Source organism: Toxotes jaculatrix, chromosome 10, assembly GCF_017976425.1.
Source record: "Toxotes jaculatrix isolate fToxJac2 chromosome 10, fToxJac2.pri, whole genome shotgun sequence".
Lineage (NCBI taxonomy): Eukaryota > Metazoa > Chordata > Actinopteri > Toxotidae > Toxotes > Toxotes jaculatrix.
Window position 1 is genome coordinate 7,346,044 of NC_054403.1, and position 14,502 is coordinate 7,360,545.

The 14,502-nt window shown below is 40.2% G+C and overlaps 1 protein-coding gene across 3 annotated transcripts in view; it reads left to right on the plus strand.

Annotated features, from left to right (window-relative positions):
* Window positions 1-828: 828 nt before the first annotated feature.
* The window catches only part of LOC121188370 (capping protein inhibiting regulator of actin dynamics-like), a 40,726-nt gene continuing 27,052 nt past the window's right edge, over window positions 829-14,502 (plus strand). For 2 of the 3 annotated variants that reach the window (XM_041048095.1, XM_041048094.1), the window contains exon 1: window positions 829-963. In XM_041048095.1, coding sequence (XP_040904029.1) covers window positions 899-963 — 65 coding nt within the window. In that variant the 5' untranslated portion in view covers window positions 829-898. Of the gene's footprint in view, window positions 964-8,235; window positions 8,780-14,502 lie in introns of those variants that run through there. The other variant, XM_041048096.1, reaches the window with a different exon arrangement.

The window sequence follows — 14,502 nt, forward strand, 5'->3', positions numbered from 1 at the left end:
CCGGCTCTGCTTACATACCTTTGGAGCTTAAGTACCGTGTTTAGTTGGACTGATACCTATAATGCCACAGGTTCACAATTACACTCATGTATAAACACTCCTCCTCCAATTAAGTTGGCAGCAGAGTATAGGAAACAAATAAATCGTGATAGAGCTGCTTTTTAAGCAGTTTGAATATTTTTTTGAATTTTATTTTTCAGTTCTTAAGATGTTCAGACTTGACATGTAATTAAAGAATTTGTTAATAAGTTCGTTTGTTATGCCGGACATCATTTTCTTATCTAATCTGAAGTCAGTTGGGCGGCGCTCCGCTTTGTGTTCATGGTGCATTCGCGTGTTCCTCGTAAAAATTTAAAGTAATTAACTTGCCCCAAGCTTGTGAGGGAATAAAATAATGACCTTATTCTTTCATGAATCACTGTATTCAAGAACAAAATCATAACAGGTCTGTGATGTATCAAACCTACAGTATTTGACTATCAGATGGCATACAATATGAAACATCTTAGGTATCACATTAAAGTCACAAACTCTATTTTAAATATTCTGGTTCAGAAGAGATTATTTTAGGAATATGGATCTGGAGAGTAAATCTGAATTTACTTATCTTTTATTTGTTTATAGTTTACACAGTTTATGCTGATTTGATTTAATATCAAATAAGTGAAAGAATGGGGTTAAAAGCCTAAAGTGAGAGTGCAACAAAAAGAGTGCTGTTTGCCTTGTAATGATCTGTAAACAGTTCACAAGCATTCGCCCTTCATCTGTCTTGCAACATCAGCAACTACAACTGCTGGAATTTATGCCGAGCCGGCCGTGAACGCGGCACCACAGAGCAAGGGTACGCCAAGGCAGGACTGAGACAAATAATCCAATCATTAGTCCACTAACAGCGCTGATGTCTTGGTTCCAGTCTCTGAGGGATGACTTCACTCTGAGGCCGTTTGAGTCTGAGCACACACAGTGAGTATCCCCGCCGCCTTTTCGTTTCCAGCCTTTTACAAACCAGCCGCACTTCATCTCTGTGACAGACCAACTTGAGCTTATGTTGTGCGCGGAGATGAGTTGATGGTGCAGCGGGGGGGGGATTGATGATGTTTGTTTGGTGATCGATACATGTGGTCGATACAAATGCTTTGCTTCGGGTTTTGTGCATCGGCTGACGCAGATGAGGGAGGAAAAGTGTGTTTTCTGTTTGGACCACGGTCCACTGGCAGCGTGATGGGGCCGTGTAGGTGGGCGTCTTATGCGACCTTGGAAGTTTTTATTTATAAAAACGTCTCTGCGATTTTCCAGCTGAGACTTGGATGTATGTTTATGAACTTTCTCAGATGTTCTGTTTTACATCAGTGTAAAACACTGACTAAGCTTGAAGTCTGATCATCAGACAAAAGTTTGCCAGCGAAGTAATCAACTGTACTCTTAGACAAACATTGGTTTTTCCATTACATGATTCACTCCCAGAGAAATTCATCTGAGTCAGAGGTTACGGCTTATTATGACTTATTCTGAATGAATGTGGGTCATTAAGGAGAATTTCAGGTTAAAATCATTTCCACAAGTAGATTTTGTGTAAAGTGGCTTAAACGGCTTACTGTTTGCAAATGCATCCCATAATAGTTGAATACAAAAAAAGCCCAATTATGTAACAACTCTCAGGCAACTTGTCCACCTTTCTTTTTCTTTCTTTTTTTTAAATTTTAGAATTAAATCTTGTTCTTTGCAGTCATTCTCCACCACACTGTAATGCTGTCACATCTTTGAGATCACACACTAACACACACTCCCACTGTGACAGCGTGTGTATGAGCTCAGTGTTCGGCAGAGGCAGGTCAAGGACGGTCCAGATTACACAGTTATCGTTCACTGTGTGGGAACCACTGTAATCCTGAACACACACATTCACACACACTGACTCAGAATAGAGTCATGGTGTCTGTCTGTCTGTCTGTCTGAGGATGAAAGACCATTGATCTGCTGCTGTGATCCTCATGAGGACATACTGTAGAGCAGTGCAGACTTCAAATGACAATGAACCGAACAAAATGCCCACTTTTTAAAGCCTCCACGACCCTGACTGGTCATTTGCAGTAAATCGAGTTAGCATTATCACACTGGATGAGGATACATGAGTTTAATGGGCATCAGTGCTGGTAATCTGACTGAGAGGCTTGATAAATATATGTGTGTGTGTGTGTGTGTTTCAGGCCTGTCAGCTGCCACAGCCATGCTGATTAGAGGGTGATCAGGTCATCTGTCACTGGGTCATTGAACAAACCCTCAGAGGTTTTACAGATACGTCCTCTTCCCTGTTCCTCTCTGCGAGGAAATCCCATCACGATGATTCACTGATATGTAATTAGATAATCAGACATGTTGCTGCTGCTGTGTCCTGCTCAGTGTGTTCTCAGTGGTCACTACGGTTTGGGTGTGTGTTTGTTCTCTTTGTTGTTGTTTTTTATGCACCCTGTGCAGCCTGAGGGAAAGTTGGGTCTTGCCATTGATTGTCCTCAGGGAAGCACTGATTTGCTTTTCTTCATTTCAGCTGCCATCATGTCCATTTACATCTGGAAAAAAAACAAACAAGTTCACTTTTTACCACAAAACAAAATGCAACAAAAGCTAATTTCTGGAAACTCAGTATATCAGGTTCTGCTGAAAATCATTATATAACTATGATTATTCAGTCTGGTATTGAATTCCAAACATAAAGGTCAGTATGAGTGTCATATCCACTCAGCCATGTATAAAATGTGTAGCTATTTACCATGCAAATGATGTTGGTGGGAAATATACGATTTAGTATTTTTGTAGATAAACCTGTACCAGAAACTAAAGGTCAGAATATCTCATCCCCTGCTGCTTTAACTTTGACCATTCTTTTTAAAACCCCTGGAAACAGCAAGAGAAACACTACAGTGTGTAGCCTGGTGGTGTAATGTTGTAGTAAACATGATGGTAACATGTGACCCACAAGTGAAAAGGAGATAGAGCTCATGCGACTGTACCTTTAGTTTCTTGTGGGAACAGAGGTTCACAAGTGATAAGTAGACTTAACATGATAAGTGATAAGTGGACTTCACTTCATCCTGGAGGACAGTAGAGAAGAATCTGTGTGTCACTACCGTCGTCCTTTCAGTTGTCGTGTCCCTATGAATATGATGCCAATAGTGTTAAATGCAGAAAACAAATGTTTGTCGTGATATCTGGCTGGGATTTGTTGTGATCATCACAGATTTTGAGAAGCTGTAGTTTCTTCCTGCAGCCAAACAAACAAAGTTAATGTTAATTAACTTGTCAGGTTAAGCTTAGCACATGAAATAAAATCACACTTGCACGTATACAAAAAAGAGTAGATCACTGATCTGAACATGCCCCATATTTAGTCACAAATAACTCAATAAAAGGACAAATGCTGTAGCAGTCGTCCCATCTACTCACTGCAACTTTGCAAACGTCAGAATGGATGAGAGGTATCACTCATATGCTGATGCTCTGGAAAAGCCTCAGTTTCAGGTTATTAGCTCGTCGTTCATTCAGTTATACTCTTTGAATCAGCTGCCCGTGTGCCTCCTGTTGCTTCAACAAACACACACACACACAGAATAGAAAGCTGTTTTGTTTTTATCGCCCCATAAACCTCAGCTGGGACCTGAGATGGAGAGAAAGAAGAGACGTTTTCAGCTTTTTGGAGGAGTGTGTACTGTGTGCAGTCTCACAGACACACACACCACCCGATGCAGCAGGCTTAAGGCAGGAGTATGATTACAGGGCTATTTACATTACAACACAGAGCGACAGAGAAAGGGGGCGAGAGATTGGCAAAAAGAGAGAGAGAAGATAGTTTCCAGATGTGAGGTGGAATTCAGAGCTACAGAGCGGCTCCCCTCCTCCTCCCTCTCTGTGCAGAGACACACGGAGATCTGGATCAGCCTGTACATGTTGTAATGGAGAGAATAGGAGACAGAGAGAAACCACAAAACAGAGGAGAAGGAAAAGGCGTTGCACTGCAGGGGTGAGTGAGAGGAACTCGAGCCAGCACAGGGAAAAGAGGAGTGGAGATGAGGAAGGGGATGGAAAGAATATAGACAGAGGAGGAGAGGGAAGAAAAGCGGGGCCTCTTGGTTGACCACAAGTCCAGAAATCTAAATCGAATTTCAGCTCGGTGGACGCTGTTCTAGTGTTGGTGAGCAACAAAACGAAACAAAATGAAACACTTTGCAGAACTCTATCCCAAAACACCAGACTTTATTCCCCAAATGTTTATAGCCATCTTGTTTTCGTGAGGGTTTTATCTGAGGTTGTTTCTTATTTTGGATACTGTATTTGGAATTTTATATGTGATCGTTTTTAAGTCACATGACTAATTGATGGACAATATATCAAGACACCAGAAACAACTTCAGATACCAAGCACTAGCCAAAAATGTTTGGGGAATAAAGTGTGGTGTATGTAATTGCAGAGCTGAGCAATACTGTCCCTCTTGATCTTCCGTTCTCTCTCTCTCTCTCTCTCTCTCTCTCTCTCTCTCTCTCTCTCTCTCTCTCTCTCTCTCTCTCTCTCTCTCTCCCCCTCAGTGGGTCCAGACTCAGGCCTGTTTCAGGAAATACCAACACCCCCCCCCCCTTTTTTTTTTTCTGCGAAGGGAAACTGACCGACATTCCTCTTGGCTCTATAAACAGAAAGCTGTATGATTGATACTTGCATATACACATATGTACACACACACACACTCGTGTACGTACTCACATATCATGGAGGATTGTGCCATCTACTTGGATCTGTTTTGACATGTCAGAAATTCATACACACACGTACACTGAGACACTGGATAGCTGTGTTTAGAAAAACTTGTTGATGTTGTTGATCTTGGGGAGGTAAAAGGAGAGAGAGCAGCCAGGTGTTTCATACTCTGAAATGGAGGAGGTCATAAATCCTCCCTCCACAGGGGTGTATTTAGATTCCTTCGCTAAAGACTTGGAGCTGAGTTCATTTTACCACTTGTAAAGAAAAGCAGCATGCCTGGATTGGGTGTGCTGTGGCTGATACCTGAAAAGACACAGACTCCACTTGCATAATTAAAGCTGCACTCATCAGGAATGTTATATTGACAGTGGATCAAATCATTGTGTGTAATATAAAAGGGGTCCCTCGTGTTGATTGACCCACAGATGATCATTACCTATCCCTGCAGTTCCCCTCAGCTGTACACAACTTTTTAGCATTGTGCTAACATCTCATGATAGCACACTGACTGAGTTGATGTCTCAGTTACATTGTACTCTGCTACAGGTTAAGGTGGTTTCTACATAAAACAAAGGGCAGATCCTGATGTTTTACACCTGTATGTATGACATGCTGAAATTTGGATCACAGATTCCTCATCCAGTGATTTTTTTTTTTTTTTGGAGTCCCAACTTTATATTACCCTAAATCTAGTCCACTTTCAGGCAGCACCTCATCAGTCTGTGGTGCATTGATTAATCAAACCTGTGCGTCTCTGCCTTCTCCAGCGTCTATTGGTGGAGCTCCAACTTAACCTGTCTAATTGGTTTAACCTAGTTTTATGTGAGAGGAACCGGGCTGTGTGTGTGTTTTGCATTTCTTTGATTTTGAAGCTTTTTCTTTTCAAAATATTCATGTTTTCTCATCATAGGTTTCGCTCTGAGCTCTACACCAGTCTGTTTAAAAAATCAATACATATTACAACACAGAGAAATCCTGCCGCCTGTAGCATTGAGAAGAAAAAAAATTCAACAGATGAAACTTCTTTCTTACTGAAATGAATAAAACAACATGTATCCATTGTAGATTTATGCCACTGATTTGTTAAATTTCCTGAGTGTCTGACATCCCACTGGAGCAAAGACAGAGAGATTCAGGATGGGAAATCCCAGGATCCTAGTTCCTGGTATTAATCTCAGGCAAAGCCAAGACAGCACTGAATGTATTGGTGGAAACACTGATTAACCCATACATTAAAATGGTGGAAATCCTCTGTCAACACTACTTCAGCCTGTCAGCCTGAGAGAGTCCTTCTTGATCGTTTATTGGCCTGTCATGTGAGAGACACTTCAGTAGTGAGCAGTGTGTGTGTGTGTGTGTGTGTGTGTGTGTGTGTGTGTGTGTGTGTGTGTGTGTGAAGGAATTTCTCAATCCCAGCACTGATCTTAGTGACGGTGTGTTTTTGTACTGTGTTGTTGAAGTGGAGCTGCTGAGCTCTGGAACTGATACAGACTGACTGTCGTTGTTTACACTGACACACACACACACACACATGCTTAAGTGACTTGGAAAGATTACATCAATTTCAACATGTTTGAAATGAAAAAATGAATCACACGACCTACATTCAGTCTGGGCATGTAGGGATTGAGAAATTCATTTCACTGCCGCCGCTCTGTGAATGGTCTGATGATTAATGTGATTTGGATGTTTTTGTCACTTCCTTGGGCCAATTTTCATGCAGCTGCTTCAGAGCTACGATGATACTTTCTGTATTTTTGTAATAGGATTCAGTTCAGAGGTCCTTCTGGATGAAGGAGCAATTTTCCAAGAACTAAATCTTTAAACTTTCACTTGAAATCTCACTAAGTCTTGGACTGTTGAGGCATGTAAAGACATGCCCTGTGATAGATCATATTTGAAAAAGTCTTGTTGCTTTCATCCTGTAGCGATCATTTGAGTAAACTGGCCAGTCAGCTAAAATTGACTCCATCTCTTGACTGTGTATGTCTGAGAGGATCTAGCAGCAGGGAATCTCAGGATCAACCCTCATGTCACCTCGTAGCCACACAGACATAAGCACTCGGAGCTGAGGTTAGTTAAGCTCCCTACTTATCATGATTAGCTGCGACAGGCTGTTGTGCGACCGCTAGGCCCCTAACGGAGGCGGCTAGAGTGATAAACATGAGTTTCTGTGTGTTTCTGTGTTAAACAGTGACATGCAGCAGGTGACCATTTTCTCTTTTTAGTCAACGTCAATATTTGTGTATATCGGTGGTGACACATACTGTTCAAGCTTTGCAGATGCATGAAAAATCTATTATGGAGGTCCCATCACAAGCATCTGTCGACTGAGAAAATTGATGCTGTCGCCACTAAGTGCAGTAGATTGATTAATTTTAAAAATGCAGATCCATTATATGAAAGCAGAACAGGACAGTGTGCCAGCAGATCATATACTGAATGGATCCCTCATACTTCCACAGTCTAATGTGTCTCTGCATGGATGAGAGCCTGATGCCCTTTAAAGGAATATTTCAACATTTGGAGAAGTGCACTTAATCACTTTCTTGTCAAGACTTAGATGAGGAGATCAATGCCACTCTCGTGTTTATATATTAGGATATGATGTTAAAGCCAACAGGCAGTTAGCTCAGTTTATGAACTGAGCCAACTGCCTATAAAGAGTGGAAGCAAGGGGAAATAAGTTACCTGGAATGGTCAAAGAAAGAAAGACAGAAAATCTGCCCACCAGCTCCTCTAAAAATGATTAATGAACATGTTATAGCTTATTAATTTAATACATTCAAAACTGAAATACAGAAAAGTCCCTGAACTAAAATATTTCTTGGCCAGGCTATTAACTTTTTGTAGTGTTGTCATTACCAGCTTTCTAGGAAGTGACTGCACCCACAAAGAAAGGTTGTAACTCCCCAGAAAACCACACCTTGTCTAATAAAAATAAACAATAATAGGCATGTTTCTCAAAATGTTAAACTTTTCCCTTAAGTTGTTTTTTTTTTTTTTGTCATTTGGCTTTAAATTGACCTAAACTGTCACAGGAAAGCTGAGTTTGGTGACAGTTTCCTGTGGTATCAGCTCACTGTTTCAGTACAAATGATCTCCTCCTACTAACAGTAAAGATAAATGCTGTTTATACTCCAGAGTGTTGTGGCAGATCAACCTGAAGTTCAACTTTCTCTGTTATCAGTCCTGTCCTGCTGTCTTCTACTGTGGCTGCCAAAGTTACACAACTTAAAAGCTTGCTATAATACATCTCTTTCATGATAGAAACAAAATCATGGGATTTGTCAGTTTTATAAAAGAATGAATTTTGAACACAAGTATATGGTAGAGAGAGAAAGAAAAGAAGGAAGAGGAGAGAGAAGAGTGAAAGATAAGGTCATGGGGGGCAGTCTGTTGTTCCCACTCGCCTCCTCCCTCACTCCTCCCTCTTTATTTTCCTACCTCCAGACCTCCCTCTGCAGCACCAGTCGTGGTGACTGGGAGGAGAGGAGCAAGGCATGCAGGAGCCACTCAGTCAATTGTTTTCTCTCCGGCTGACTACCGTATACTCCAGGGACTTATACTATACCACTTCTTGAAGCCAGGATTCTTACCGTTTTTTGAAGACACATAAAATCTAACCTAATTTATTTGAGAAGGAAATTAATGTTTTTCTAACTTTCTTCCTATAATCTTGAGCTGTCGTTGTATGTGACATTAGTGGAGCTCAAAAGGGGGAGGAACCTCACGGGATGGTTTGACTTGGAAGAGAGGGTGATCTTTTCTTGTGTCTTGCATCTTCTTTGTTGCAAAGACAGAGAAGGAATTGGTTTTCAGGAAGAACAGGGAGAGGGATGTGGAAGAAAGCCACAAGGTGTTGGATTTGAGGATTTCATATTCCACAGACCAGGGGAAAACATTTCATTTCACAGCATTTGCAAAGAGTGAAAAGGACATCTTCTATTTTTGGTGAAAGAATTTTCAAATTTTTTTTTTTAACTTCACTTACACCATGGCTGGGATGTATGGATGCTTCAAGGGCCGGAAGTAAGTTTCTCTCCTTAAAAAAAATCATGAAGATCGCAAAATCTTGTTTTGACACCACACCTGACAACACATTATTGCTCATTCATATTGCTTAATCAGACTTCCCATTCATATCGTCATGAACATGGTCTTTAAATCTCTGTGTCAGAGGGTGTGGGTGTTATTTGGCTCCTTAAAGGGATTTGTCATTTTCAGCAAATAGCTATATCTCAGTAGAGGCCACTGAATACTTGTAATGCTTGCAGTACAACATGTGGTATAAATTGTTAACAGTAAGACACTCTGCTACTCAAACTACCTCTTTTTCACAATTGGCTGTATCACCATGACATGATTTCAGATACTGACAGAAATAACAAATCTTTCTTAGAGCACACTTATTTAATCTGTGTGTTTTCCCACCGTTGACACTGCCTTTTGTTGCACCAGTCTAATCACACTTTTGTTTCTCTTTGTTTATTGAGACAATTGATGGCTTGTTGGCAGTAACAGTCAGCTGTATGACTCACAGCTGATTGACTGAAGAAACTTATTCTGCACAGGGAGAATAAGGGGATTTTTTTTTTTTTTAGAAAATCCCAGAACTAAACTTTTTTTCAGTCTAATACAGGACAACTAGTGGATGAACACAATTTCCTGTATATTTCTCTGGCACAGGATCAAGTCATATTGTTGCCCAATAGATACTTGATAGCTGTGGATATATTAAGCTTTCTCTTCATTTAAATTTGAGTGGATGTTTTCTGCTCCCGCTGACGGAAGTCCTCAGTGATTTTAATGCTTTGAATTAGCTAAATATAGGACTGCGGGCTTGGCAGTGCAGTAGGACCACTGAGGCTTAGGATAATGAGTGCCTTTAGCTTTTTGACTGAAGTAAAGTATCTTTTTTTGTACCAAAACTGAATGGATGTGGTGTTGGACACACTGATACCCCCCTTCCACTTTCTTTGTCCTTTCAGAGTCATGACATGGCAACAATACAAGCTTTTATGGCCCACTCAGCAGAGTTGACCTAGACAAACATTTTGTTTGTGTGCTTGTAACAGAGAGAAAGAAAGTGAATTAGAAGGAGAGGGGATGAGCTGAAAGACAGCTGCACAAAGATTAAACCAAAGAGCCACAACTGTGTTATCCTGGAATTTATTCAAACTGAAACCATGATTAACTCTTTACCACAAACTGGAAATATGCAGAAACTGCTGATGTAAAAGAGTTGACCCAGACACACACACACGACTGGTGCCTTCAAACTGAACTCATAAACTCGTATTTTCAACTTGGGAAGCCAGTTACAAGATATGCTTGATGTTTAAGTGGTTTAAGTCCTTAGGACTCTGTTGTTAGGCTACTGGCAAAAAAGGACAGTGAAGGATTTTTTTCTGTTTCAACTTCAGGTTAAAAACTGAAAAACAAGCAGCCAACAACAAATCTAATTTCATTGGGCAGTGATTTTTTTTTTCCCACAACATGTTAACTCAGAGCTATCAGGAAAAGTCTGCAAATGAAATCATGAATACCACAACACATCATTCAAATAGACTCTTCACTTGAGCCGAGTAAACACAAAACTAGTCACATGACTGTCTGAAAGCTAAAACTGTCAAGCATGTTACAATTGACCATTCACTACACCCCTGTGTGGCCTGACGCACTTTGATTTCGCAACTTGCATAGTAGTGCCACACACAACAGTTGTGTGTGTGGCACTACTAGTCACTATAGTAAGAAGAATGTACCGTGTACAAAGATGCTGTGGATGTTACTGATGTTACTGATTATCCTTTTGCTGCTGACACTGTACTTTTGTTTTTATTGTCTGCCCTGATTAATTCTCATAGATTTTTATGGATCTTATTGATTTTTACTAATTGCCTTTTTGCTGTATTTTCCTACTGTGCCAGAGTTACATTATCAAACGTGTGGATGCAGCAACATGTTGGTAACAATAGTGGCATCACTCTCTGAAGTTTTTGTTTGTCCAGTCAGCTGTAGACAGAGGTTTCAGTCACTGTTAGCTTGATTGGCTGGGTAACTACAGCTCATACAGTCTGTCATACCTCATTTCAGCTACCAGTTGGTGGCTAAAAACAAAACAAAAACTGCTTTTGTGTCCCTCTGGGTCAAATCAGGAACCCACTGTTGAAGAATTATGAATTTTGAGAGAAAAAAGTGCATATATCCTGCATGAGAGTGGAAAGCTTGACCAACATAACAACAGGGACTAAAGGTGCAGGGTTTAGTGATGGCTTAATTGCCCACAACCCAATTAGTTACGCTTGAACATTCAAATCCATAGAGAGCAGAGCAGAAGGAGGTTTTACTCCTGGTACCAGTGTTGATTTAGTTTTTGCAAAAGTCTGGCACGTTTATATTCAAGCCCTCTGTGGTGTAAAACTCAAAGTAGATGGGAATTGTACGGCTGAGGACAAGTGTGTGTTCTCACTTTCTCACAGGCCCCATCTTTCCCAATGTTTCCTTGGTCCAACAGTCATTATGTAACCACAGTAGGTTGAGTTTGTTGAGCAGGAATGGTGATGCAGCTGTAAATGAATGTAGACTGTGCAGAGTGACTGATGAGAGTGTTTGGTCAGTTTCTGTCTTGAGTCCATGTAAGGCTTGTTGCTAAGAGCACAGCCCCCATTTCAGTCAGGAGGGGACTGGAGATGGAGGAGTGAATGTGGCAGAGGAAGGGAGAGCTGGAGGATGAGAGAAACCCCAAACCCAGAAGAATGGTTTCTAAGTTGTTACCAAACGTCAGGGACAAAAGGCTTTTTGGAGCTATTTAGGCAGTAATTCAAATTTTTAACAGTAATTACAATTTTGAAGCTGACTGAGAACTTTAGCTTGGTGTAACCCTGTACCAGAGTTCATTTAGATCTGTTAGAAACAAAGAAAAAAAAGGATCAGAGTTGTGATTTTATGGGGAGATTTGAACAAGATCATAGCTCCATCTACACCTAAAGTTCATCTGTTTGACAAAATAAACACTAGAAGACACCCATATGTACCCACCATGTCCAGTGCTTTCAGCAGGTATAAGGATTTGAGATACGACAAGATATTCTTTTGGTTACAGCAAACTTTTCTTAAGCTTGAGTGAATTTTCACAAAACTAAAGCTCTGACTATTTTACCTTCAATGTATCACAACCCTTCCAGTTATAAGACCCCAGTTTTAGCCAATAACTCACAGTTGTTTACGTTGTTCCTGCAGAATTTCTATACAACTAGTCCACATTAACACAGTCAGACATGCTGGACTAATAATCTAAACTTTCTTTTCTTACTTATCTGGGAACTCAAAATTTCTTTACAACAGAAGGTCTCTGTTTTTTTTTTTTTTCAGGCACTGGATCACCATTGTTGCATGCAAGCATTCTCTGTTATAGTGTGGTGTTTGTTCTGTTTCCCATTTTTTTCCTTTTAATTGCAGATTTATATGATCCACAGAGACTTGGCACACATTGGACTCAGATCAAACTGCGTTTTAAAACTCTGTGATCTCCACAGATTGTCATTTTATTTAACCAGAGGAGTTGTAACAAATGATATTGCTCACATTTTGTTTCTGAATCCTAACAAGTGATATTTTTCAAGCAACACAGTCTCTCTGTCGATTATAAACTGTCATTGGAATATTAACTGGCTGTTCCTGCGTCTGATTATTGAGGCAGCTATTGGCACTAATGCAGTATTATTCACTGTGATTACAACAAGCACAGATGTGCAGCATCACACTGTACATTATAGGTCATTGTAGTTCACTGGCACCTTATGATGCTTGATGGGATTAAATTATGACCGCTTGAATGCTAAATACAGTTCTGGGAATTTCAAGGCTCATGCATCAGGGAAAATTAAGTTGGATGTTTTGCGTTGGATGTTTCCCATTTACAGGCAATCCCTTGTTTCAGTATTTAGAAATGAAGCAACTTGCTGGAAACCATTCAAAATACTGTTTGGCTCTACAGGTAATGAGAACTGAACTGTGAGTGTCCCAAACCATCATCCATCAGGATGGGTTACAAGCACAGAAGCATTGTAATGTAAGGCAGGGGAAACTTAGAGGAACAGTGACATTTTTTCAAGAGTTCAAGACTGAAATTTAATGAATAATTTCCTTCTTAGTCACTGACCAGGCAGGCGTTGAATGGTCGAATGGGTCAAGAGGAAATACCGCAGTTCTAAAGGCCATGTTCCCAGTTAGGTATGTGTGTCTCATGATAATGAGACAGGAGGTAAAAAGAATTAGGAAACAACGGGGGTGGAGGGAATAAAGAAATGTTGGTGTGTAGCTGTGTTATCTGCCCACATTCTTTATATATTTCTCATGTCCTTTTATGGACCTTTGGCTCAAATTGAGCTCCTTCGAGTAATGGAGATGGGTTAGACAATAACACAAACTTGTGTAAAAGCTTTTTAACATCTGGGGACAGAGTAATGGGAGAGTGAGAGATGTTTATCCTGGGAAGACGATGTATTTTTTACGTCCTCTTCCCCATTAATATTTTATTAGATAACATGTAGAGAGACGTGTGACAAGATGACAGAAAGTAACAACCACAATGGGCCTTGTGTAGTGTTTAATAGGGTATCAGAGAATGAACCAGATCCAAGAAGCGCTACAGTACTTTACAATGAAAACTACTGGCAAAGTCTGAAGCTCTGGTATGTCTGGTCTGTTGAAAGAATTGGACATTTTTAGAAAATATACTTATTTGCTTTCTTGCCGGGAGTTAGACAAGAAGATACCACTTTCATGTCTAAATATGAAGCCAGAGCCAGCAGGCGGTTAGCTTTGGCCTAACGTAATGACTGAACTGATGAAAAGACTGCAGGAAATCACTGGCCTGGTCCAGTCAAGAAATAGTTTCAGCACATAACTCGCTGTAAAACCACAACTTGTCATTTTTACATTTCAGTGTTTGACTTAAACAAACAAGATATTAATGAGTGAGTTTTGTAGGTGTTTTGTGGGCAGTGTTTTTTTTTTTTCTTTTGGTCTGAGGTAGTTTAGCTGTTTCCCTTTTGCTGTTTGCTTTTTATTCAAATAATTTTTGCTTGAATGTGGCAAAAAAATAAATAAATCGCCAAACTGTGATGTCCTGTTTGAATTTTAATTTACAGCCCTAACAAAGAACATACAGTTTCAAGCGGTTTCCTTTTGTGGTCCATCAGCAGGCACTGTCAAAATTCACCATCAGCTTGATCTATTGACCTATCAGTAAATTAAGCTAATAAATAAAGCCAGCAGATAGCATGTACTGTGTGTAAACCAAAATTTAAAACAAACAAAAAAAATCAGCTTTTGATGATACGTCCTTAGTTTTATGGCTCAGCCCTGAAATGCATCTTGGCTATCCAGCTTTTTTTTTCTTTTTGCTGAAATTTGCTGCAGCTGTTCACAGGAAAACCTTGGTCCATCTCTGATTTGACCTGATGATTGTGGTACATTTAACACAAAGCGACTGGCTAATGAAAGAGCTCTGATTAGACCTGAAGTGTTTTACTTTGTCAAAGTCAACGCCATCAGTGCCATCAGTGTGATAATCTTAGTATGATTCACAGCATGTGCACAGAAGAGAAAAATGAAGGATTGTAAAAGTGAGAGACGTCCAGAGATTGTGGTACATGCACACCTCTTCAAATTGCATGTGGTACATACTTTATGTTGTGTACACGCTCAGAGGCTGACATGCATGCTGCTTACTTCTGTATATACAA